The sequence below is a fragment of the Echiichthys vipera genome (genome assembly GCF_963691815.1).
Source record: "Echiichthys vipera genome assembly, chromosome: 4".
Taxonomy (NCBI): Eukaryota; Metazoa; Chordata; class Actinopteri; order Perciformes; family Trachinidae; genus Echiichthys; species Echiichthys vipera.
This window is the reverse complement of record NC_139829.1, coordinates 11,469,284-11,493,010: the sequence shown is the minus strand read 5'-3', so window position 1 is coordinate 11,493,010 and position 23,727 is coordinate 11,469,284. Positions and strand designations below refer to the sequence as shown.

Genomic DNA, 23,727 nt, shown 5'->3' with positions numbered 1-23,727 from the left:
CCAATGATGGGTGGCACATTGGAGGTACGAGAATAGATTATATTTAGGTCAAGGTAACATGAGTTAGCCCTCCCCTGCTGTTTTAAATTACATTTTTGTGTGTTAAAGTGGACTGAATGGAACATGCCAATCTGTGTTCTAAATTTACATTTTAGAGATTTTACAGTCTCTTTTCCTTTCTGTTGAAAGTTCCAAGCTGAAGCCGCAGCTTTAAATTTGTGTCAAAATAATCACTAGTCCCCGCACCATACCGAGAGAGAATAAAAAGACTTAAAGTGTCCCTGTAATCAATGACACTTTAATTCTTATTGATCACTCAAAAAGCATCTCTACCAGCAGAATGACATTGTCTCAGACTCTTTGTATTCTCAGTGTAACACACTTCAGCGGCTCTGTGCATTAACTGTAATTACTGGATGGAGCTGGGTCAACTGGTGGGCTGGTCAAGATGAAGGAGGACTTAAAGGAGAGATGAGTGTTATTTCACCTCCATTATCATCACTCTATAGTGATGATGTGCTAGAGTGAAGTTCTTTTTCTCCAGTTTTATTAGTTTTTTTTGTTCTATTAATAAGCAAGGCATTTGAAGGGACAATGATTTTTGAGGTATGATCCACATATAAATCAGGAAAGAAGCAGTTTTGGACCCACCCTTAAAATGACAAGTAGCAAATACTTTTGAAGCATTTGGCTACAAATGTTATTGTTCTGAAAACCTCTAAACTGCATTTACACCATTTACAAAAAAAAAGCATTAAGAAGAACAAACTAAAACTTATTGCATATTATCTAGTTATAAATTAAATGTTTAAAACATTCTAATCCAGACACCAAAGTCCCCCTCAATTAACCATATATATACATAAAAAGCGAACTATAATTAATTAGACAAATATGAAGAAGTTAAACATATAATCCAGGTGAAAAGTAACACAGTTGCAGCTGCTGAATACAGGAAGGACAGCTGACAAAAAGAATCTCCCCATGTCTGAATACATAAATTAAAAGGCTTATAATAATGTTTAATTAAAGGGGGAGAATGCACCGCTGCAAATGAAAGCGTGTTAAAATAAGAATAAAGAATGAAATTCTCAGTCATTGTAGGACAGAGAACCCAGGGTTAATCCTGAAATTACAGGCTGACACACTTCACTTACTCACATGTGCTGGGCTTTCAACAGTCACAAGATGTTTACTCATTTACAATTGAATGACATTTGAACAATCTGCTGAAGAAGACTTTGTGACCAAGGTGAAAGAAGTATTCAGATCTTTTACAGAAGTATAAGTAGTAACGCCACAGTACGTGGCTAAAGTAGCGTCCCGATCGTGCAACAGTCACGAAATGTTACAGGTGTGTGAATCAAGGTTGAGTTTAAAAAAACGATTGTGATCGGACTTAGGGGGCCAGAAAGAGGCCCCACCACTTAACGCCTTTGGCACAATCACAAAATAGTGTCTAGTTTATATATATATATATATATATATATATATATATATATATATATATATATATATATTTTTTATCATAGCCTGACTCTGTAAAGTGATGAAGCTATCATATGAACATAAAATGGAAATCCGAAATTAAACTTAATACTTGGATACTTGGTTATGTTTGATGTGATCAAAAGCTCCAGAGCAAGTAGCTGCACATTCTGTAAAGGTAATCTAAAAAGGTATTTTAAGTAACAGGCTTTTTAGCTGTGTCCTGTACCTCACCCATTCAGAATTTCCTCCATGAAATCGTCAACGTGAACAGTGATTATAGGATGGGTCACCTGTTCTGTGTGTGTGTGTGTGTGTGTGTGTGTGTGTGTGTGTGTGTGTGTGTGTGTGTGTGTGTGTGTGTGTGTGTGTGTGTGAGACTGCTCTGTCCTGCAGACCCTGCCCTTCCTTTACACACAGCTGTCTGCGATCCACACAAACAATAAGCGCCCAGCGCAGCACCACAATAAAAACAAACTGTACCGCATGCTAAAGCTATTAGACTCAACCAATGGGCCCCAGTGGACAGCTTGATGGCTGGTATGTCAACAATGTATGACGTGCGTCTTGGTCTTGCTGTTGAGGTGCAGAGGGGTTCACATAAGGGCAAAAATCGTATTTACTGTGTTAAACGTTGGGAAACAAGCAGCATTAAGGTGGAGCCCTGTTGTCATAAGTGAATAACAATGCTTGTGTAACATAATGGCCTTTACTCAGAGTTAAAGCTTAAAATCTCAAAATTCTTGGTGGTAATACATTCTACTATCAGATACTTCTGTAAGTAATTTTAGTGCATAGATTCGGAATATACTCTGAATAGCAGCCAAAAGACGTCAAGATCTAACAGCTAAATAATCGGAGGATTTTTTTTCTGAGAGGTAACCATCGTCTCCCCCTGTCACTGGGGTTTGACTCATTTTCCAAAAAATTATTATTTCTCATGGGCAGTATATTCTATACAGTATCGAAGTAGGATATAAAGTACAAAAAATTAATCTTACTGTAGGGGATTTCTTATGGTTGCAGAATCAGGTTGTGCACACAGACTCTTTTAAGTATGTACTCCGCTGGGATTGTCGGTGAATCCTCAGTACTATGCTTATATTTATTACAGTAAAATATGATGCCTTAGAGTAAATCAAACATAATTTGTCTCTCTGACATTGTGAGCGAACAGTCACAGCTGCACACAAAACTACATGATAATGAATTTAAGATGGTAATATGATTACAAATGAAAATATGACTTGAATAACAACAAAGATGTGAATTCATTTTGGAAGGATCCACCGATCACGTATAGTATGTCGTAATACTTACATAATCCCTTGTACTGTATATCAAGCCATGCATACTGTTTTATCTGCTTTAATCTGTTTGTTTATGTGTTTTTAACCACAATGTAGAAGTTTAAACAAAGAAAGGGACCGCAAATCCACTTCAACTGTCATTGTTGAATAGGCTAAATAAAAAAGAAATACTATCATGAGATAACATGGTTAAACATGAACAAGAATGTTGCCTCTTTTAGAGTTTGATTGCTTGCGGTTCACGATTTTCTCCAACTCTGTTTTATGTGATTCTTTTGGGCGAGGTGCAGTCAAAATGCAATGTGCATGAATCATACCTCTTTCTTTCAATGGCTGCATGTTACTGAGAACCAGCACAAAGCCACGTAACAGGAATGACTGATGCTCTGCTTGGCATTTTGCCTGAAAGAAAATGTTTGGAGAAGGGCAGAGCGAGCCCTAAATGCAACACCAAGGTCTTATCTTGTTTCTGTAGAACTTCTGCCACTTAAGTCCAATGTGAATATGTTTAGATGTTGGAGATAGGAGTTGATTCTGCGGCCAGTCTGTGAGAACAAGGCTTTAAAATATTCATTGCTGCAACTTTGGTTTAGTCTACACTCTTTGTAAACCTGCAATCCCAACTGATTCCTTACCAGGGGGTACTTTGAAATCCCAACTTATTATACTACAAAATTCTGTGGTGAATTTACAATGGCACTAGTCTCACCTAAACCTGAGTCAGCTGCAACACAGTAACACAAGCCTGAAACCACAGACTGTAGAAATATGGACGGCTTGATGGCTCCACAAAAGTAGGGGTCTAACGGTACACTAAAGTCACGGTTCGGTACGTACCTCGGTTTTGAAGTCACGGTTCGGTACAGGACAGAACGGTTCATAGTTAAGGGGGAAAATAAAAAAAACTGCATGAACATAAGTTTAATTAGTAAACAATTAAATACAACAGTAAAACAGCTTTAGCTGTAAGTATAAAACATACAAATAAAATGTATTAATAAAATATTTTTCTTAAATAATGCAATTGCAGCATTAACTTAGGTCATGGCATTTGCCTCGTTCTTAATTCCCAGGTAGGGGTTGTTCAAATAGTGTCGGGGGCTGGGTTTGCATGGCTTGTTTTTTTTCACAGCTACGGTGATAATAACACCTGGATGGTGCCTTTTTTAATGAGTGTGCATGTTCATAACTAACCTGGAATCTGAAGTTATCTCGCACTTGGGATTTGAATGACAGGGGAAGTCTACAAGCCCCGGCTTTATGTTGTCATTCGGCACGCAGTTCACTCTCTGTTCGCTCTCTGTTAGCTTGCCATCGATACGCACAGTCGCAAATTCTGCACTGCAAAACAAGACTGTACATTTGCCATATTAACGCTATATATGCCATATCTACAGACCGCGGTCCACCTCTGTACCTGCCCAGAAGTGCCTGTACCGTGACGGTTCAGTATGAACACGTGTATCTTTCACCCCTACATAAAAGGGAAGCAGAAGCATCTTAATCGTCCCCTGGTGGCTGGCTGCAGCATAGGTCATAAGCCCCACCCCCCTCCATTTTAGCAGATATGACACGGTTCAAACTAAAAACCCAAAGTACACCTCAAATACATTTTTCCCAGTGATGATTTCTGTCAATGTAGGTAGTTTTTTATCATGCTAATGTTTGTTCAAGTGTTGTTTTTTCTTTCTGTCTTTATACACCATCCATCATGGAAACCACAGTAGTTGGCAAACAAGAACAGAAGTTGAAGTTAGCCAAAAATGAATGTACCAAGGTTTAAACCATAGTGAACAGTTTTGATAGTTAGCTAAAAGTAATGGACAAACACTAAATATGGTAATCTAAAAGTAACTGATAAAAAGCAAAAAACATGGGCATAGTCTCTGTGATGTAATAGGTTTTTAGCCAATGGGTGACGTACTGTACTGCAGCTGCCTACTGCTCCTAGTGTACAGGGACGGGTAAAGAGCAGAGGACACATTTTGTTTCAATGTATGCCAGTGCGGAGAAATGACAATAAAGGACTCTTCTCTTCATCTCATACCCGAGGAAGGCTCAATTAAACATGGGGGTCTATGGGGATTGACTCGCTTTTGGAGCCTCAAGAGGCCTTTCAAAGAACTACAGTTGGCTTCATCTCTCAGCCCTGGAGGTTGCAACTTGGTAAACAGTCGAAACAGTTACCTAAAAGTAGTATATAAATGGTTGAAATAATTAGCTACGAATAATGTTGAAATAGCTAAACACATGAACGCTGAATTAGTTAAAATGTACAAACATTGGAAATAGTTAGCTTAAAATAAACACTTTAGGAATAAACACTTGAAATAGCTTAAAGTGATGGACGAATGCTGCTCACTGACAATTCAATTATATGAAAAATGACTGTGACAAAAAAAATTACTTTTGTAATATTAACAGTATTAAATAACATCTGGTTTATAATCCATTCATACTTTGGAACATGACGGATGGTACAGATGAAGGTATGTGAGCTCATTTGACAGGGATGTGGGAGTACGTCAGACAAAAAAGGTTGGGAACCACTGCTGAAAGGCACTTTGGATAGTAATGTCCACCGAATGTTTGTTTAAATCCTTCTTGATGTATGCATGAAAATGTAATATTGTTCAGAGGGAGTTAACTGCTGAGGATGTGAAGAAGCACATGAATAATAAGAAAGCTGAGACAGCCAGTGAAAGAATCAGATTGACGTTTGAAGACCCCGTCCAGCAGCGTCCAACTTTCAACAGGCCGCATCTACTCTGAGATCAAACCCATCTAGATTACAGTCCTGCAGCCAAGCTTTCAACAAACAAAGGAAATGGCACATTACACCATCCCTCTTTCTGAAAAGTTGCAGTGGAGAGAAAAAAACCCTCTCCAGTTATTTAACAAATACAAGTTTATTTGAAGTACAGACAAGGAAAAATGAAGGGATTTTTTTTCAGTGCTTGCACTCCATATGACAGCAATTTGGGGGTATTGTGTACTTTGGCCCAAGCGTGTGGTCTATGATAGATGACAGGAGAGAAAATCACGAGCCGCTGGCTTGAGCACAGACACGCAAATTGCTTTCAGCTGATTGCCGTATTCTGCTTGATATTTATCAAGTGGATTACAGTATGCCTCTTTATTTACAGCCAGGAAGCAGCTGATCAATTCCACTAACGGAGGGAAGAAAGAGAGCTGATGTTTTTTCCTCTGCTGGCTGGGTGAAAGTGCAAACCCCTCAAGTGGCCAGTGAGCACTGTGAAATTAAGTGTATCCTCTATTGCATATTGTTTTACCACACCAAACGAAACAACGTCCAGAAATACAGATGTCCCAAGATTATACCAAGCCCACACCGTTATTGGCTTGTGTTGAAGCTGATTTTTACAAAGAACACATCTTACAGTAAGCTTACAAGAGATTAGTAGCCTACATACAACATCTAAACCTACAATAACACATTTTATGGCCACTCGGGGGCAACAATGACATCTTTACGTTGATTCTGCTAACTTAGCAAACAGTCATCATGGTGCACGGTGTATCATTCACTTGCAGCTGTGTGTCTGTCTGCCTGATGAATTTAAGTCAAATATTTAGTCTCCTTTAGCTCTGTTTTTAGCTTCTACCAACATCTGAGGGAAAAATCTGGCTCTTTATCAGCTAAATGCTCCACTATGTTCACCAGTTAACTGTGTCCGTCTGCTGTTTGGTAATGAGCAGGTGTTCAGTTGGGTTCATTTATTCATGTGTTTCCTTTAAATTTGTCCTTATTGTGCGTTTTGTCAAATTCAGAATCTACATCCTTGTCTCAAGCTTGTGTTTCTTTTTAAAGCTTTAAAGGAGCAGTCCACAGATTTCACATGTAAAGAAACTTATTCTCCTAAATATTTTCATATTATATCTTATGAAAATGTATTTAATGCTGTGAAATGGCCCCCGGTATGTTCATGTGACAGTTAAAGTTTTGGCACCCAGGCTGTTCTCATTCACTGTTAGTATACTGTATATTGTGTGGTGCTTGTGTCCCAGAACTACTAAGCCAAACCATGATCCTTTCTCTAATAGTAACCAAGTGGTTTTGTTGCCTAAACTTCACACCTACCTTTTGTTTCTTAAATTTAATTTTAACACTAACACACACACTATTAGTGTCAAATAGAGCGTCAAATTTCATATGAATTGTTGTACATAACTTTTATTTTAATGAAAGTACATTGAGGAACCAAAAATACTGTAACATAACCTCTTAAGTTAAGGCATCCAACAAATTGTTTAAGATTAGAAAGAAAGGCTATGGTTTGGCTTGGTACTTCCAGGACTCAAACAGCGGTCCCCTGGCTGAATGTGTTTGGGGACCATCCACAACCCTGACTTTCTATTCAGAATTTGCCACTTTTAACCTGCTTCACCTTTTGTTCTTTTTCTTCTGACTTATTTTTTACATTAATAAATACATGGATTACATACAAATTACAGTGCATTGCTTTTCATACATTTATAATTAAAGTGAACGAGGACAGCCTGCATAAAGTCCAGTTTCCTTGTCCTTTTTAAACCTTTATTTAAACAGAAAAGTCATTAAGAACAAATTCTTATTTTAAATGGAGGCCTGGCAAAAGGCAACGCCTCTTGAGGGAACTGGGTAGGGTGATGAGTTCTACTCAACCTACGATAATAGTTTTATATTGTCTTCTATAACTGAGTAGGAGCTTTTTAAATCCTGAGAAAATAACCTTACAGATATCGCCAGAGTCACCTCAGTTTTGGCTTCAAATTTACTACAGAAAGATTGTTAGGGTGTGGAGTTCAGACTAAAAGTCAATTCTGCTGCTTTGATTTTGATCTTTCTTTTGTCAATCTGTTTCTCAGTAGGCTACTGCTTGCAAGAAAAAAATAAGTTGGAAATTCCATTAGCGAGATCTTGAACCTCTTCCAGTTTCGTGATCTCTGACCTCTGACCTCCTTAAAAGTAACTCTGAACCACCCAGAAGAGAATTTCTTGTAGCAGCACATTTATTTTTTGAAGATGAGGGATCTGTGTGAGGGAAGTTGAGAGACAGGTTTATTTTTCTCATTGGCAGTTAGTTATGGAACTAATTAATAACAGAGGACAGAAATAGAAGTAGAAAAGGTAATATGCAAGTATAGTATACTTCATTCAGGACCCTTTACGTACAATAATTCACACTATGTTACTCCAGAAATATGACAATAATAGACACACGGTTACAGCTCTGGGTGATTTTATCTGGCCCGAGTCTTGTCTCTGATCACGATCCAGTTCTTTACCTCAGCTCTAGATATGTTTGAAGACTCGGGTCAGTGTCAAAGATCAGCTACTTACCCAATCAGGCAACCAGCTCCAGAAGGAAAATTACCTCCTTCCGACCACTCGCACTCACCTGCAGTGACCCGGAGCAATCGGAGGTGAACGGGGCTCCTAATCACGGAAAACTCTTTAGGTCAGTACACACCCCACACAGGGCACCACCTAACCTCCTCCCCCCTATGACCAGCCAGCTCTAAGTTCAAGTGTTTTAACTGTCACATCAAATAGGCTCAGATGTGGAGATTACTTGTGCAGGACGCATTGTGTGTTTAGTTTGATGCCAACTGCAATATCCTGCCGCCCGGTTGATCCTAGCAGCTCCGAGCGTAGAACGGCAGAGTTGAGCTGTGTCAAGTAGAGGTGGCTGGTGCCGGGCACGCTCACACTCTGATCATTGAAGGTGGGACAGGAAACAGAGGGGTGTTTTAGCCAAGAGTGCTGGAAAGGATCTATAACCTGGAGCACAACCAGGACTCCCTCCCTGTTTGTTTTCATAAGAGTAACCCTGGTCTTTCAGCAGGAGTGTGTGCGATAAAGCAGAGTGCACGTAGTGGCACATTTCGAATTTATTCATTTTCAGGTGATGGTACCTTCTGGTCAAGTGACACATGGATGGATACTCAGCTATGTGATACGTGCATGCTTAATTTTTGAGAGCTGGACCATATGCGCTTTAAACCATGAACACTTAAGATGTTGTGTGTGCAGAGTGATTACATTACAGTGAGGGGACAGCTGATGAGTGACTCCAAGTCGGGCTCCTCCCTCAGATCTCAGATCATTTGTAGCATGACGTGAAGAAAGTCTGCAGACTTTGAACCCTAAACCCAGATCACAGTACAATATGTGGAAAGAGTGACTGATATCAACCTAATAACCTACAGTATTTTGGATTAAAGTGGGGATACATTTTCTAGCAGACTGAAAATGTCAGAAAGTACAGCCTGAAAGAATATGTGTCCCCCTATAACTTTTGCTAGAAAAAAACGAAACTTTGTATTATTTTCCAACATTACTAGTTGTGATCTGAAATATGTGTGAAATGTTGATGGTAGGACATCATCTTTGTGTTTTAGGGTGGGGATACATTTTGTGGCAGACTGAAAATTTCAGAAAATACAGCCTAAAAGAATGTGTCCCTCTATAACTTTTGCTAGGGAAGAAGAAACATCTCCATATTTGATGCACCACATTAAAACAATGCATCTTAAGATGATAGTGATGTAATTAGAAGTCAGTCGGGTTAAATCTCTAGGAGGAGTTCATTAAAGTATGATACATGCAAATGCTGGAAAATAGCCATAACATTTAAAATGGAATAATATGATAAAGCCCCCCCAAAGGGAATTCATTGTGAAAAGGAAGAAGAACAAGAAACAAAGCAAATCCCATAGTGTCTTTGCCTGGCAGCCGCTGTCGACAGTGCTTGGGTCCTAAATATATTCAACTAATAAGCTATTATCTATTTGTATGGATTCAACCACCCAGCAGTACATAAAGTAGTGAACAGTAGCTGCAACATTAGTGACTGTTACAGAGACCACTTAACCACACCTGAGATAAACCAAACACAGGGTGGATAAACCAAACAGTCCTGCATGGAAATGAACCGCCCGCCCTTCAGGTGCAATCACTCACAGTTAATGGGAGACTTTGCTGCCTTCCTTCCTTTGTTTCTTCTCTTTGACCAGAACTATGATGTGTGTGTGCTATTTTCTATAGTACGAGCATCCTGAGCGCAGCTTTAAGTGCAGTTGAGTAAAAGTTACTTTCTACCACTGCCTGAGCTGGACCACCAGCTCGCTCCAGAGGTCTGTCTTCCTTTACAATTAGCTGCTTCTTCCTACAGGTTTAACAAATGATTCCCGTTTGGCTGTTTTAGGACCCACCGCTGTGTGGCTCTGTCAGAAACCCCAGATGAGATAATACATGATGCCCTTGCCTATACGTCTATCGCCTCTCCGTCACTTGGGTCGGCTTGTTCCACAACTGGACAGGAAGTCTGCTAATCTGTAATCCGATCCAGGGGGGAAGGAAGAAGTCAGGAACCAGCCTTCAGTGCTTTCACCAGTCGTATTCATCACCAGAGCTGGGCCGAGGCTCATTTAGAGCGGGACCATAGCTTAACTAAACATCTTCTCCATAAAATAAATGCTTCCAGGTTATTCCCAGTCCAGGTTCCAGTTGGAGGAGCATCTGATCTCAATTACCAGGAGTGCTATAGGAAGCAGCGAGCCGCGGCCTGCAGCCTGAGCCAACAGCACCATGGCAACCAGCAGCACGTCTACGAGCCCCACGCAGATCCTCCTTTTTAGGTTCCTTTAAGGCGGGCGATGATGATTTTATAATTAGTTCCTGATGCCTCTCATTCTTTTTCATATCAATCATGTCTAGGAAACAGAATGCAATTCAAATACAGTGTGAAAGTGCAGAGGGTTGGTTGGTTGGTATAGCCTACTGAAAGTTCATTTAAAAGTGACGTACGGACATACAGTCAACTGTGAAACTTCAGGACTATACACCAGATTGATCAGATAAACAAATTCAGATAAACACCTACTGATGTAATCACATTGAATTACAGAACACACAAGTAAAACACATTTGTCAAAAGTCAAATGATTCTCAACAGGTTTGTTTCATATCTTACACAATATGATTATTATGACTACTTCTGTTTAACACTGGAATGGAGACTGGTAGCTGACTCTAACGCTTAAGCTTAGGCACCATAATGACTTGGTAAGAATTAAAAAAAAGGTTGTGGTTTGGCTCAGTACTTCCAGGACACAAATACCGGTCCCCCACAGGTGAAAGTCGTGTTTTGGGACCATCCACCACCCAAACTCTGTATTTAGTGCTTTTATACTACCTGATTTCCTTTCTTGCTCTGTATGTAAGTTCTACAGTAATAAATATGGGATTTACAAACAAATTACAGTGTATTAGTTTATGTAGTTTTATGTACGAACAGTGAATGAGGAGAAGAAAGTCACGATTAGTCTTTGTTAAATATGCTCATGTGCACTTAATTTACAATAACTTAACAAATTTCCACTGTACCCAAACGCATATGTACCACATCTGCATCTAAACCTCAATATTGACTTACAAACTCTAAAAAAAATGTCTTTAATTTAGCTACATTTATTTTTAATTAACACCAATTAAAGGAACATCAAGGATCACACAAAAAAAAAAGCAACATGTATTTCTGTTGTTGTTGAGTCTGTTGGAGGAAAATGACAAAGCATCCAGTATAGTTTTAGGGGCTTAGGACCAGCTGGACCGTCTCCTTGTCTTAAAGCCTCAGGGCTGCACACAATGTGATGTCAAAGTGAGGAGAAGCTGAGCTCATATAGTTTGTATGTAAACTACGACACACTTCCAGTAGAAGAGAAACCATCTCACTGCTGCAGATCAGCTGATGTTTAATCAGGAATTACATACTTATGTATCTCATTAGATCTATAGAAGAAATATGAACAAAATGAATAATTTATATTTGTTGAAAAGAAAACCCTTTCAGTGACATTAGAGAGAGCTGAGGTCTGCAGAGTTTTATAATGATTCGCTGAACATGTTTTGGTCAAGCTTTGACTCCATGTGGACAAGCTAGTCCTAAAATTGCTACAGTATGCAGGAAATTACTTCAACAGGCAACAATCTTACATAGGTTTGGCTCGGATAATGTCTCCATGGGAAGGTATCAAAGATCAGAACCTGGCAAATCAAATGCGTTGTTTGGTTCATTTTAAAAAGAAGACAGCCTCTTTGTTCCTGTGTCTTTCCCCCACATTCCCACAAATCAGAAAAACTATGAACAATTTCCCACGAGTGTCAGAATCTCTGTTATAATTCCTGCGATGGACTGCCGGCAACTGCAGGTGTGTTTCTCTGCCTCAGTAAGAATATTGTTATGAGTAAGGGTTCCTGTGTTTTCTCCTTTTCTTTTCTTTTCTTTTTACTTTGTCTTTTACTGTATAAGGCTATTCATGTGATAGATGGTTGGCTGTGTGTGATGGCACTGACTGCACGCCACACAGCTAGTTTCCTGAAGACGCTACTCAGACCGCACCACAGCTACACTCCATTCCAACTCATGAAGGGGCCAGATGCATAAATTATGCGTACTCACTGAAACCATGCGTAGGCCTTTCCCCACATATAAACAGCTATTTATAAATGAAGAAGGAGCAATGGTAATGTGTGCACCTCACGTAGGCCTACTTCAATCCAGGCGTACACATGGTGTTGAGAGACGTTAATGTTTTTAGGTCATTTGCCAATTGCACTGGTCATGTAATTATGTTTTCAGGCTACACAGCGTTCTGTAAAACATCAATCAAAGGTGTATTTATAAATTTAAATTATTTACGACTGATAAATTACTGCATTTTATTTACATTTGAGACGTTTTCTCCCTGTTAATGATTGTTTCATTTGATTCTGAAGCACTTCGTAGTCTGTTCCAACGTGAATGAGCTCTTAATTGAATCAGTGATCATCCTTCTACTGTTTAATAATGATGATCCAGATTTTACAGCAATGATGGTTTGTGTTGAATTAGCGGTACAGCCACAAAATAGGCCTAAATAGTCACAGCCGTGCGTAATGACAGTGGGCCGTTGGTTGGAGAAACTTGCTGCTGTGACACAGTTGTTGAAATTGCATTTTCTTTTCCATATTTCTAATTGACAGGTCTAACGAGTGGGGGAGGAGCACATGACCTTTGAAATGCAAACAGAGTTTAAGGCATTTTTACATCCACTCATGGCAAACTGTGGCTGTGGAAATGAGGCTTGCGCAAGTGGGGCCAGCTCCACAGTGATTGGGATTTATAAGACAGGATGAGGCGTAGGCCTAAGTGTGGCTTTGTAAAACAGATGAAAATAATGTGTATACATATTTCTGTCCTTGTACGCACACAGTTTTAGTTGTGGATCTATACAGAGCTTTGTGCCTGTGGCCCTAGCACAGCCATTTTTAGGGATCCATCCACCAACGACAACCTAAACTGAATTTAAGTATCAATAATGGTCAAGAATTAAATGTCAATCTATATGTTTAAGATAACTGGCAAAAGATGTCCTAAATCAGTAAAATCGATACTTGAGTATCTACGATACCTTGACAATTAAGAAAACCGGCTGTGAAAGATTATTTGGTTTTATCAAAAGCTCAAGAACACCAACTTAATCGACCTTTTGGTGCAGGTTTTATTCTCTGTTCATGGATTATTATACCTAAACCATGTCATGTGATGTTTATTCTACACTGAATTACACTGTTAAGCCAGCAAATTCAACACCCTGGACAGGACGCCAGTCTATCGCAGGACACATAGAGACAAACAGAGACAGACAACCATTCACACCTATGGGCAATTAAGAGTCACCAATTTACCTAACATGTTCATGTCTTTGGACTATGGGAGGAAGCCGGAGAACCCGGAGAAAACCCATGCAGACACAGGGAGGACATGCAAACTCCACACAGAAGGGCCCCAACCAGGTGAGCAATCCTCATTGCATAATTGGTCAAATAGTCTATTGGATGGTAAATCAACAAGTGCCACAGTGCAATCACACCAGAACCAAAAAAAACACATATCTCTTCAAATTAAGTATATATAAAGTGCAAAAAGAATTGCATCTACCTGTTGTAAGTTGACTAAATATGTTTGTCTCTATTTGACTCTGATGGAGACACAGTAGTGTGGAAAGTTAATCTGTTTAAAGGATGAAAATTAATCAGTGTACTCCAGTCCTCTCTTTTCAGTTTTTTACCTTTGCAAAACCAAGATCAGTTTTGCAGGATGCACCTGAAAAATCCACTGTTAAATAAAGACGATAAGTTGATTATCTTGCAAATACAGACATTGTAATGTGACTGCTCAGTACACAAGATCATTTAGGGTTACTGGGATATTTGATATGGACATATGTGAAGATCAGTTGTGAAATTCAGTTACCAAACTAAATTTGAGAATTGATTGGTCTTATTCTAACCAAGTAAGGCCTGGCTGTTGTATTAGTTTGCCAGCAGGTGGAGATAGAGCACTGCATGTTTTATTTCACTGCAATGATCTGAATGACACATAAGAACCAATAACGTGCATCATTTGAAGACAGAACTTTTAATACACTAGATGAGTACAAACACAATCCTGCGAACACTTTGCTCACCAGTTCTGCTTAAAAATGATGAAATCCAAATGACCCGGTGCCAGTCAGCAGCAGGCTTTCTTTAAAATCTATTGCAGACTAAATGGAGGAAGTAGAGGAAACAGTCACCGCCCATTCTATATATATTATAAAGCCAGTAAGATCATATCAGTAGGCCTATGTAATGCAGAGAGAATCCAACTGGTGTCTCTCCAATTACTTTCTATAAACCAACATTTTTAGACAACTCTAATTTGAATTTAGGCTCACACAGAACGATCCATGTGTGGGAATCATGAAAGGTGAGAGCTCAAATTATTTATTCAAACACTTTCTGACTGAATTTTAGTATTTTGCACTAAGATAATATTAAACTGGTATTACCTTTTACAGTGTTTAGCATCTTCTCCATCTGGTTTATCAACCTGTTGCTGCTGGAGAGCTCATCGTGTGATGGTGACTCAAGTGTTGGTAGGCATCACAACACGTCTTTATTGTTTAGACTGATTCGATAAATTGGTTTGAGGTTGTAGTTATTATAATAATACTGATTTTAATGATGATACATCATTTCTTTCTTTTATTAACCTTAAAGCACAAAACTGAAATGAATGTTATACCATATTCTGTGACCTTGCATTTGCTGTTGCAGTGGTGCGATTACTATAACATCTCTCTGTTTTAAAATAGGTATCTTGCATATATTTGTTAAATTTCCAAGCTCAGTGGGTCACAGTTTCTGAGACCTGAAGTATGACTTCTGCATGCTTCTGTTGACCCCTGATATATTTATTATATTATAATATATTATATTTATGTAGTTCAGCAGGGAAAGAGTCAAATGCAGATAATCCACAAGAACAGTTCATTAATATATTGAAGCAAAGATAAATACGCTTACAAGATTAAGGGAAAGCAACGCAGGGCTGGAAAGGAAGGAAGTGGAAACAGGTGAGGATGTGAGGGACAGCGACAGGTGGGAGATGCTGGGGGCATCTGGTAGATGGAGGAGGAACGGCAATGCAGCAACCTCGGGAATTGTGAAGTAAATGATCAGAGGAGACGGGGATAGAGGGACAGACTGAGTAAAATATAAGTAGACAGACCATGTGGTAAAAAAAAGAAGAGAAATACCAAGTACAGGATACTGGAGCATATTTCATTGATTCTGTCATGCACTTTAAAGACTGGTGGAGTTAAGCCTGCACAACGTAAACACTTTATTGAAACAACTTGTGCACACTTTCTCCTTTTTAGAAACCTAAATGTATTTGTTCATGTAGAGTACAGTAGGCCGAACATGCTTATCTATTCTCTCATTCGTGGCTCATGAGGAAGAAATAGCTGCAGTGTCTCATTATCTCAATGAACTTCTGCAAATATGAAGGGAGGGACAGGAAGCGGCATACAGTGCTGATGGTTGGGAAGGTTTGAATGTCAGCAGCAACTCTGAAGCAATGAAATCCTAATTCCTCCAGTTCCTGTGAAGGAATGACAGAGTGACAGATAGCCCTGGTGGCAACGTGAGCTAATACATGTTTATGGTTGTTTTTGGCTTTATAGGGTAAAATGTAATGGGACATGTATGTATCAGCACATACAAAAACAAGAAGGGTGGGAATCATAGAATAATTTTGCGACACTCGATAAATTGCAAGACAACCATCTATGATATATCACAATATCTGTGCAACTGATAGAAAAAAAGCTGCAAAAAGAAAACCCTAACAAAGAAACACAATGTACAACAAACTGAATTGAATCTAGTCTCTTCGGTTAGTGCCTGTTTTACACACACACACACACACACACACACACACACACACACACACACACACACACACACACACACACACACACACACACACAGTGTGCCAGTGTTTCAATAATGTATCACAACAGGAAGGGATACGATACGATATATTGCTGTATTGATTTTTTGTCCCACCCCTAACAAACATACAATTACACAATTATAAACTAATTTAACAGGCAGTTCTTTGGTTTCAGTGTCTATCTATCCAATTCTAAAATATTTTCTTTCTTTTTCCTCGTTTGCAGTGAATCCCTGTTGTTACTACCCTTGTCAGAACTCAGGAGTGTGTGTGAGATTTGGTGTAGCCAGCTACGAATGTGACTGCACTCGCACTGGCTTCAATGGAGACAACTGCACCTTTCGTGAGTTTTCCACATAAATCTACATGTCGACACCTGGGGGTGGGTTCATTCAAAAGTCACAGTGAAAGTGTGGTAAACTTCCCAAGTGTCCCTCTTGCTCCATTGCCATTTTAATGTGACTTTGGGGCAATGAGCTATGAGAAAACCAATTCTCAGATATGTTTTATACCCCAAGGTTAATTTTTCTGCTTGTGGTAATGGAAAAAGAATTCTGTAACTTTTCAAAGAAAGAGGCAAAACAAAGTACTCACTGGCAAGTTGAGGTTTAAGTTGAACTTATGGCTTTATTAACTCTGAAAACATTCTACGCATACATTGTTTACACTTACCACTGCTTTGTACATCAGCTATAAGCCATTATTAACTATTAATATGAACAACTTTTGAGTAGCTAAGTTGGGAGAAATATCCCCAGCTGGTGAATCATTGATATGTAATTTCAAAATTAGATGTAAAAAGGTTATAAATTAAGGGTCACAGGTTTGTCACTTAAAAAAATAATCAGTAATCTGCAGTTATAATTCTTAACATAATCATTAATAATTCATACATAAAGTCCAAAGATTTATTTACATGAATCACAACCCCTTACAAAGACTGATTTTATTATACGTGATAAAAACAATATTTATTTATTATCTTTGTGTGTAGCGGAGTTCTGGACCAGAGTTCGTCTCATGCTGAAGCCCCCCCCTACGACGGTTCATTACATCCTCACCCACTTCCAGTGGTTATGGGACCTCGTAAACAGCTCTTTCCTCAGAGACACATTGATGAGATTAGTGCTGACGGGTAGGTGAAAGGGTTCAAAGTAAAAAAAAAACTGCAACCGCCAAACAGCTCACTCGGTGAAAAAATCAAACAGACCACAGGAGATTAAAATCAACAAAACTTGCTTGCAGCTAATCATTTTCTGTTACCTTGTTCTCTGTTTGAACCCACAAAAAAGGAACTGAGTTAAGAACAAGCGGTCATGCAAGCAATCTAAGAATCAAAGAAGCCTAAATGATTTCTCAAATCACTTTAGTTTTTTTTTTTTTAGCTCAATCAAAAATGAATGGTGCATGTCTGTGGAAGCTGTTGGTTAACACACATTTGGTGTGCAGGCTTTGTAACTATTAGCATGCTTCTGGATCAATTTATTGTTGGTTTTGGTCTTTTAATGGGATTTGTTGACAAAAAGATACATCAGCCTTATCCCTTAAATCCAAATAACCATTAGTAAATTAATTAGATGTTTAAACATGGTGGTTCATCCACTCTACCAGCAAACATGGGAAAAATACAAAAAATGCATTTGTTGTAAACTACATATTGTCACATCCTCTCAAAGTCAGAAGCGACCTCATTCCGAGCCCTCCAACCTACAATACCAAATATGGATACCTCAGCTGGGAGTCCTACTATAACATCTCCTACTACACCCGTCTCCTCCCACCTGTACCCGAAGACTGTCCTTTGCCGATGGGAACTAAAGGTGAGACCTGCACAGCTGCGTGCAGATGACTGTGTTGCAGAATAAATCTTTAATGTTACCTTCCCTACAGGTAAACCAGATCTTCCTGATGCCAAAGAGTTGGCCGAGAGGTTTTTTAGGAGAAAGAAATTTAGGCCAGACCCTCAGGGAACCAATCTGATGTTTGCCTTCATGGCCCAGCACTTCACTCACCAGTTTTTCAAGACAGACCAGGAAGTTAAAGGTGGCTTCACCAAGGCTTTAGGACATGGGGTGAGAAATACAGCAATTCTGTGTTCAGCTGAATCAAACACATGTCTCTTTCATGATTTGTTGGTTGGGAATGTTTTTGACTTTTACTTAGTTACTGTATATATTTTTCTCTCACCAGGTAGATGCGGGTAATATCTATGGAGACAACCTGATGCGACAGCTTCAGCTCCGGCTTCATAAAGATGGAAAGCTGAAATATCAGGTCATAAAGAAATAACTCGCCATTTTGTTTTTTTGCCATTCGATGAGAAGATTGATGTCATTATGTAGCAAAAACCTGCAACTGGTTAGCCTAGCGTAGCATAAAGGCCTGGAAATAGTTAGCCCAGCTCTGTCTCTGAAAGCTATGCTAATTCTTAAAAAATTGCCAAATTGTTACGATCTTAAAAGTGCCATCCTTTCATTGTGAACAGCTGGTTAGCTTAGGTGGCTAGCTAAAAGGTGTTAGCGTACAGAAGAAATAAATTTATGTAAGTGAGTTTTAGAGGTTACCTTTCTTCTATTGCTAAGCTATCTAGTTGTTTCTGGCTCTAGCTTCATATTAACCATAGATGTATCAATCTTCTCGTTTAACTCAACAAAAAAGAGAATTAGCATATTTACTAATATGTCAAACTACTCCTCTAAATTATGATTTTCAATTGGTATAGTGCCAACTTTTACTTAACCTATCTCTCAAACAAAACCATTAACTTGATTAATCTTTGAAATATCAGTTTGGTATTGTGGTATTTTATAAACCTCCAAGAGCTGTATCTTGCACGTCTAAGGGGTTGTAGCCTGAGAGAGTCAGAGTGAGATCACCTCTGACAATAAGATAATTTCGAGAATGATATACATTTGCCAGATAGCTGTGACAGTGATAGAGTGGTTAAAGAGAAACAATACAAAACAATACGATACAGCACGATAATAGACTGTCTATTATCGTGCCTTTGACCTGCTTGTGATCAGGGTTTGAGAGGGAACCCTCTCAAACCATCTTTATCTAAAATCCACTCTGCTTGAGGATGTTGTGTCATAAATAAAGGGAGTCTGTACTGAGGTACTTTTACCACCAGCATGGTAACAGATGGAAACACTTTATTCAAAAGTTTTAATGGCTCAGAATCAAACCTTCAAAATACTTCTCTCACATGTGGATTACTAATTCTGTTTCCAGATAGTAAATGGTGAGATGTATCCTCCTACTGTATCTGATGCCCCTGTGCACATGCAGTATCCTGAAAACTTCCCTCCAGAGAAGCGCCTGGTTATTGGTCAGGAGTTATTTGGCCTCCTGCCTGGCCTCACCATGTACGCTACCATATGGCTGAGGGAACACAACAGGGTCTGTGACATCCTGAAGGAAGAACATCCCACCTGGGACGATGAGCAGCTTTTCCAGACTTCCAGACTCATCATCATTGGTGAGAACCTCAGGAGCATATGTTTACAGATAAATTCAAAATAAGTTTTTCTTCTTCAAGCTTCTTTAATAGTTTTTATTGGTTGATTTTATGTGGTTCCCACGTGGCATAAAGTGATGACATTTTTGTTGTTGTCCCCCAGGAGAGATCATCAACATTATAATCGAGGAGTATGTGCAGCAGCTGAGTGGTTACCTGCTTGACCTGAAGTTTGATCCCACCCTGCTCTTCAATGCACGTTTCCAGTACAGCAACCGCATCGCCCTGGAGTTCAACCACCTCTACCACTGGCACCCGCTGATGCCTGACAGCTTCCTCATTGATGGAGATGAAATCCCCTACTCCCAGTTTATTTACAACACCTCCCTCGTCATGCACTATGGGGTGGAGAAACTGGTGGAAGCCTTCTCTCGACAGCCTGCAGGACAGGTAGATAAGTATCAACTTTTGATTGTGTACAAGAATTAGTGGTACATGTGTAACTAGTTTTGTTAGTGTAGTTGCTTTTTTAGATGTGAAGTTAACAGTGGTCGAGAACTGTACTTAAGTACACATTTGGGGTCATTCCATTTGAGTATTTACTTTTAATGTTACTTTATACTTCTTAAACAAAATTTCAAATATTGTTCTTTTTTCCTCAACTACATTTATCTGTCAGCTATGGTTACTATGTAGGTACTTCTAACTAATAATTTACATAAAAACACATGTTATCTTACAAAATGTTTGTAACCAGTAGTTTCCTGGTTCATTTATAAAACTGTTTTAAGAGAGGTAAAAAAAAGAAAAAAAAAGAAGAAGCAGAACTTGGTTTTATTTTTTTCATCATCTCACCCTTTGGAGGGGCCAGACCCCAAGGTTGAGAACCAAATCAATTAAACAATCCAGCTGCATATAAAGTAGTTATCTCCACCTCGTCCAGAAGAAGAAAAATTCCTTTATTCCGGGATGCAAGGGGAAATTAAAATTTTTCAATGTTATTATATTATTCATGCTAAACATACACAAGCCCGAAATACACACACATGCACAAACAGGACCTATATACATGCAAATTAATGGAGAGATGTCAGAGCGAGGGGGCGGCCAAATGGATCACAGTTGGGGGTCTGGTGCTTTGCTCGGTGCTTTTCTCAACAGTACCTCGTTGAATGAACTGGCACCTCTCAAGCCACCATTCCACTTCATTAATCGTCCAAACAGGGACGAACCAGCGACTCTACGGTTCCCAGTCGAGTCACCTATCAGCTGAGCTACTGCAGCTAAGTAATTTTCTGCAGCTGCAGTACTTTTGATACTTTAAGTACACTTAAGAAGGATTTTGAATGTAGCGCTTTGTATGTGTAATGGCCTGGAGTATTTAGAAATTGCAGGATCTTGATACTTCCACACTAAAAGTTTATGACTTGATGTGATTCAAATGACTGCTAAAATAATATTCAACACTTAAAAAAGTATAGGTGGATGACTCAATAGAAATGTTAATTTTTCAGGTCAGGCTGACATTTATCACAGTAGATAGATAATTAAACGAAAGGAAATGCTGTGAGTGTGTTCTTTTACTATAATCTGTCTTCTATAACCTCATTGGTAAACGCTTTAAACCTCTATATTCAAATCTTTTTCAATAGAAGTATCCTAGAACTGATATCATCATGCCATTGCCATGACATTGAGTAGCTCGTCTTTAAGATTATGGACATAAAAATGCTATACAAACCTCTAAATAAAGAACAAGCATATTATACTAGTAAACATTTATATGACTCCTCTGCTCTAACTTTCTGCTCAGGGATGTATAAAAGATGTTCGATGCTGGCCGTTGATGGTGAAATATAGAACAGGACAAATACATTTGAGCGGACTTCCCCTCACAATCACTTCCTAAAATCAAAAGAGAGATAATTTTCACATGTATCTTTCCGCATCTTTGTGCATGCAACACTTTATTTCTGTTTGCTGAGGGTTAAGATGTGTTGTTTCCTGCCAAGCAAGTTTGGTATCACTATTAACAGTTAATGAACATAACAGTGTAGTAACTTGTTTGTCTGTGCTTCAGATAGGTGGAGGTCAAAACTCTCATGCAGTAGTGCTCAGAGTGGCAGAGATGGTCATCAGAGAGTCCCGAGCAACACGTGTGCAGCCCTTTAATGAATACAGGAAGAAGTTTAACCTAAAGCCATATACCTCTTTTTATGAATTTACTGGTAAGCAGGGATAACATTGAAACTATACTGTAACTTCTGAAACTTTGTTGCATTCTCTCCTTTAAAAAAATAAAAGAATCTCTTTCATATGTATATTGCATAATACAGCACTTGTACATTTGACATTAGTTTGATGTAGAATGATTCAGGTTAAAAATAACATCATTAATATGATTATATTTAATAAATAAATGTATTTATTTGATGCAGTTAGCTTTTCTGGTAACTCTTTGCACATGCCTGTATTTCTTCACATCTGTGGAGAAAACTCATGAACTTGGCTAACATATTGAATTAAGTAAACAATAACATAATTTTGTATCTGATATAAGCAGCATATTTTTTTTTAGCACAGTTTATAACTTAATACACTTTTTCTTTTATCTTGAAAACTGTTGCAAAAAGTTCCTTCAACTATTTCACATAATTTTTGAAACACACTCTGAAGTGCTTTGGCACAGTGGCGTTTGAGCTAAATGCTAGCTTCAGCATGCAGACAAACTCACAATGTGTGCTAACATGTTGATGTTTTCCATGTTTACCATCTTAGTTTAGATTGTTAGCATGCTAATATTTGATTATGCAAGTATGAAAAAAAGTATGGCAGAGGCTGATTTAGTTATAGACGAGCTTATTCATATAGCATATTTCACAATTCAACAGTCCTTTAAAGGAAAACCACATTTACTGAAAAATCACTGTGTGACACATACCGTCTATGGTGAAACAGAAAGGGTATAATTAGCAGCATCTGAGTTAATAAACAGCTGTTTCTCTTCTTGAAACAGATGACACAGAGATGGCCAGAGGTTTAGAGGAACTCTATGGTGATATAGATGCTCTGGAGCTCTACCCTGGCGTCCTGCTGGAGAAAACACGGCCTAACAGCATCTTTGGGGAGAGTATGGTGGAGATGGGTGCTCCGTTCTCTTTGAAAGGCCTGCTGGGAAACCCCATCTGCTCGCCTGAGTACTGGAAGCCCAGCACCTTTGGGGGAGAAACAGGCTTCAATATCATCAAAACTTCCACTTTGAAGAAACTGGTGTGCCTCAACACCAAGTGGTGTCCATACGTGGACTTCCATGTTCCACGAAATGATGAGGAGGCAAATCCAAGGAAACCTTCTACTGAACTTTAATAAATATATCAATTCAATTCAATTCAATTTTATTTATAGTGCCAAATCATAAAAAAAGTTATCTCAGGGCACTTTACAAGGTTAGGTAGGTTATATCATTCATCATCAATTTATTTCTATACTGACTGTAGGAGATATGAAGGTATTACATCACTAGACTAAAGAAAATACTGTAAAACTGTAAAATGATTTGTACAAAGAAGAAAATGAATTCTCTGTATGTCAAATAGCCAAAAATAAAATAAATAAGTTATGAATTATAAGAAATAATGATCTACAGATATTATTGCAGATTTATAACCAGTTCAAAAGTAAATTCAATTTATTCAATTTCAAAATAAGTTCCTATTTTGCCACTCTGCTAGGAGTTAAAGTACTTTGTTCAAACTAGTTCGAATTCTCATGCAAAGGGTGGAGTATCACCATGTATGAGTGAGAAAAGTGCTCACACCTTACTGTGGTTTTGTTGATCTCACAAAGGCAGACAGGGTTACTTCTCTGTTTCATGTGTGAATTTACTGTAAGGGTTACAACTTGTCAGTAATGTGAACTGTGTAGAGTATGACACCAGAACTGCTTTTACACAATGTAGGCCTACTGTGGTTTTAAGATTGTTGCGTGCCTACCATAAACTGTTTAGAAATTGGGCGCAGCATACCGGTTGGGGTCCGTTCTCTCAACTTGATCCAGTCGTACTCGCCTACAGGAGTCGCCATCTTGTTTGACTTTGGCTCCACCTCATTTCCTCTTATGAAAAAAGTCTTTGATGTGA

The 23,727-nt window shown here is 38.7% G+C and overlaps 1 protein-coding gene across 1 annotated transcript; it reads left to right on the top strand.

Moving 5' to 3' along the window:
- Positions 1-14,480: 14,480 nt before the first annotated feature.
- On the top strand, positions 14,481-22,955 carry LOC310946448 (prostaglandin G/H synthase 1-like; the record flags this gene model as incomplete). The annotated part of the gene is made up of 11 exons (XM_083912913.1): positions 14,481-14,596; positions 14,688-14,765; positions 16,356-16,472; positions 17,124-17,264; positions 17,806-17,949; positions 18,020-18,201; positions 18,320-18,403; positions 19,364-19,610; positions 19,753-20,039; positions 21,670-21,817; positions 22,606-22,955. Exons 1-11 carry the CDS (start codon positions 14,590-14,592, stop codon positions 22,953-22,955), a joined length of 1,785 nt encoding a protein of 594 aa, XP_083769039.1. The 5' UTR covers positions 14,481-14,589.
- Positions 22,956-23,727: the final 772 nt, after the last annotated feature.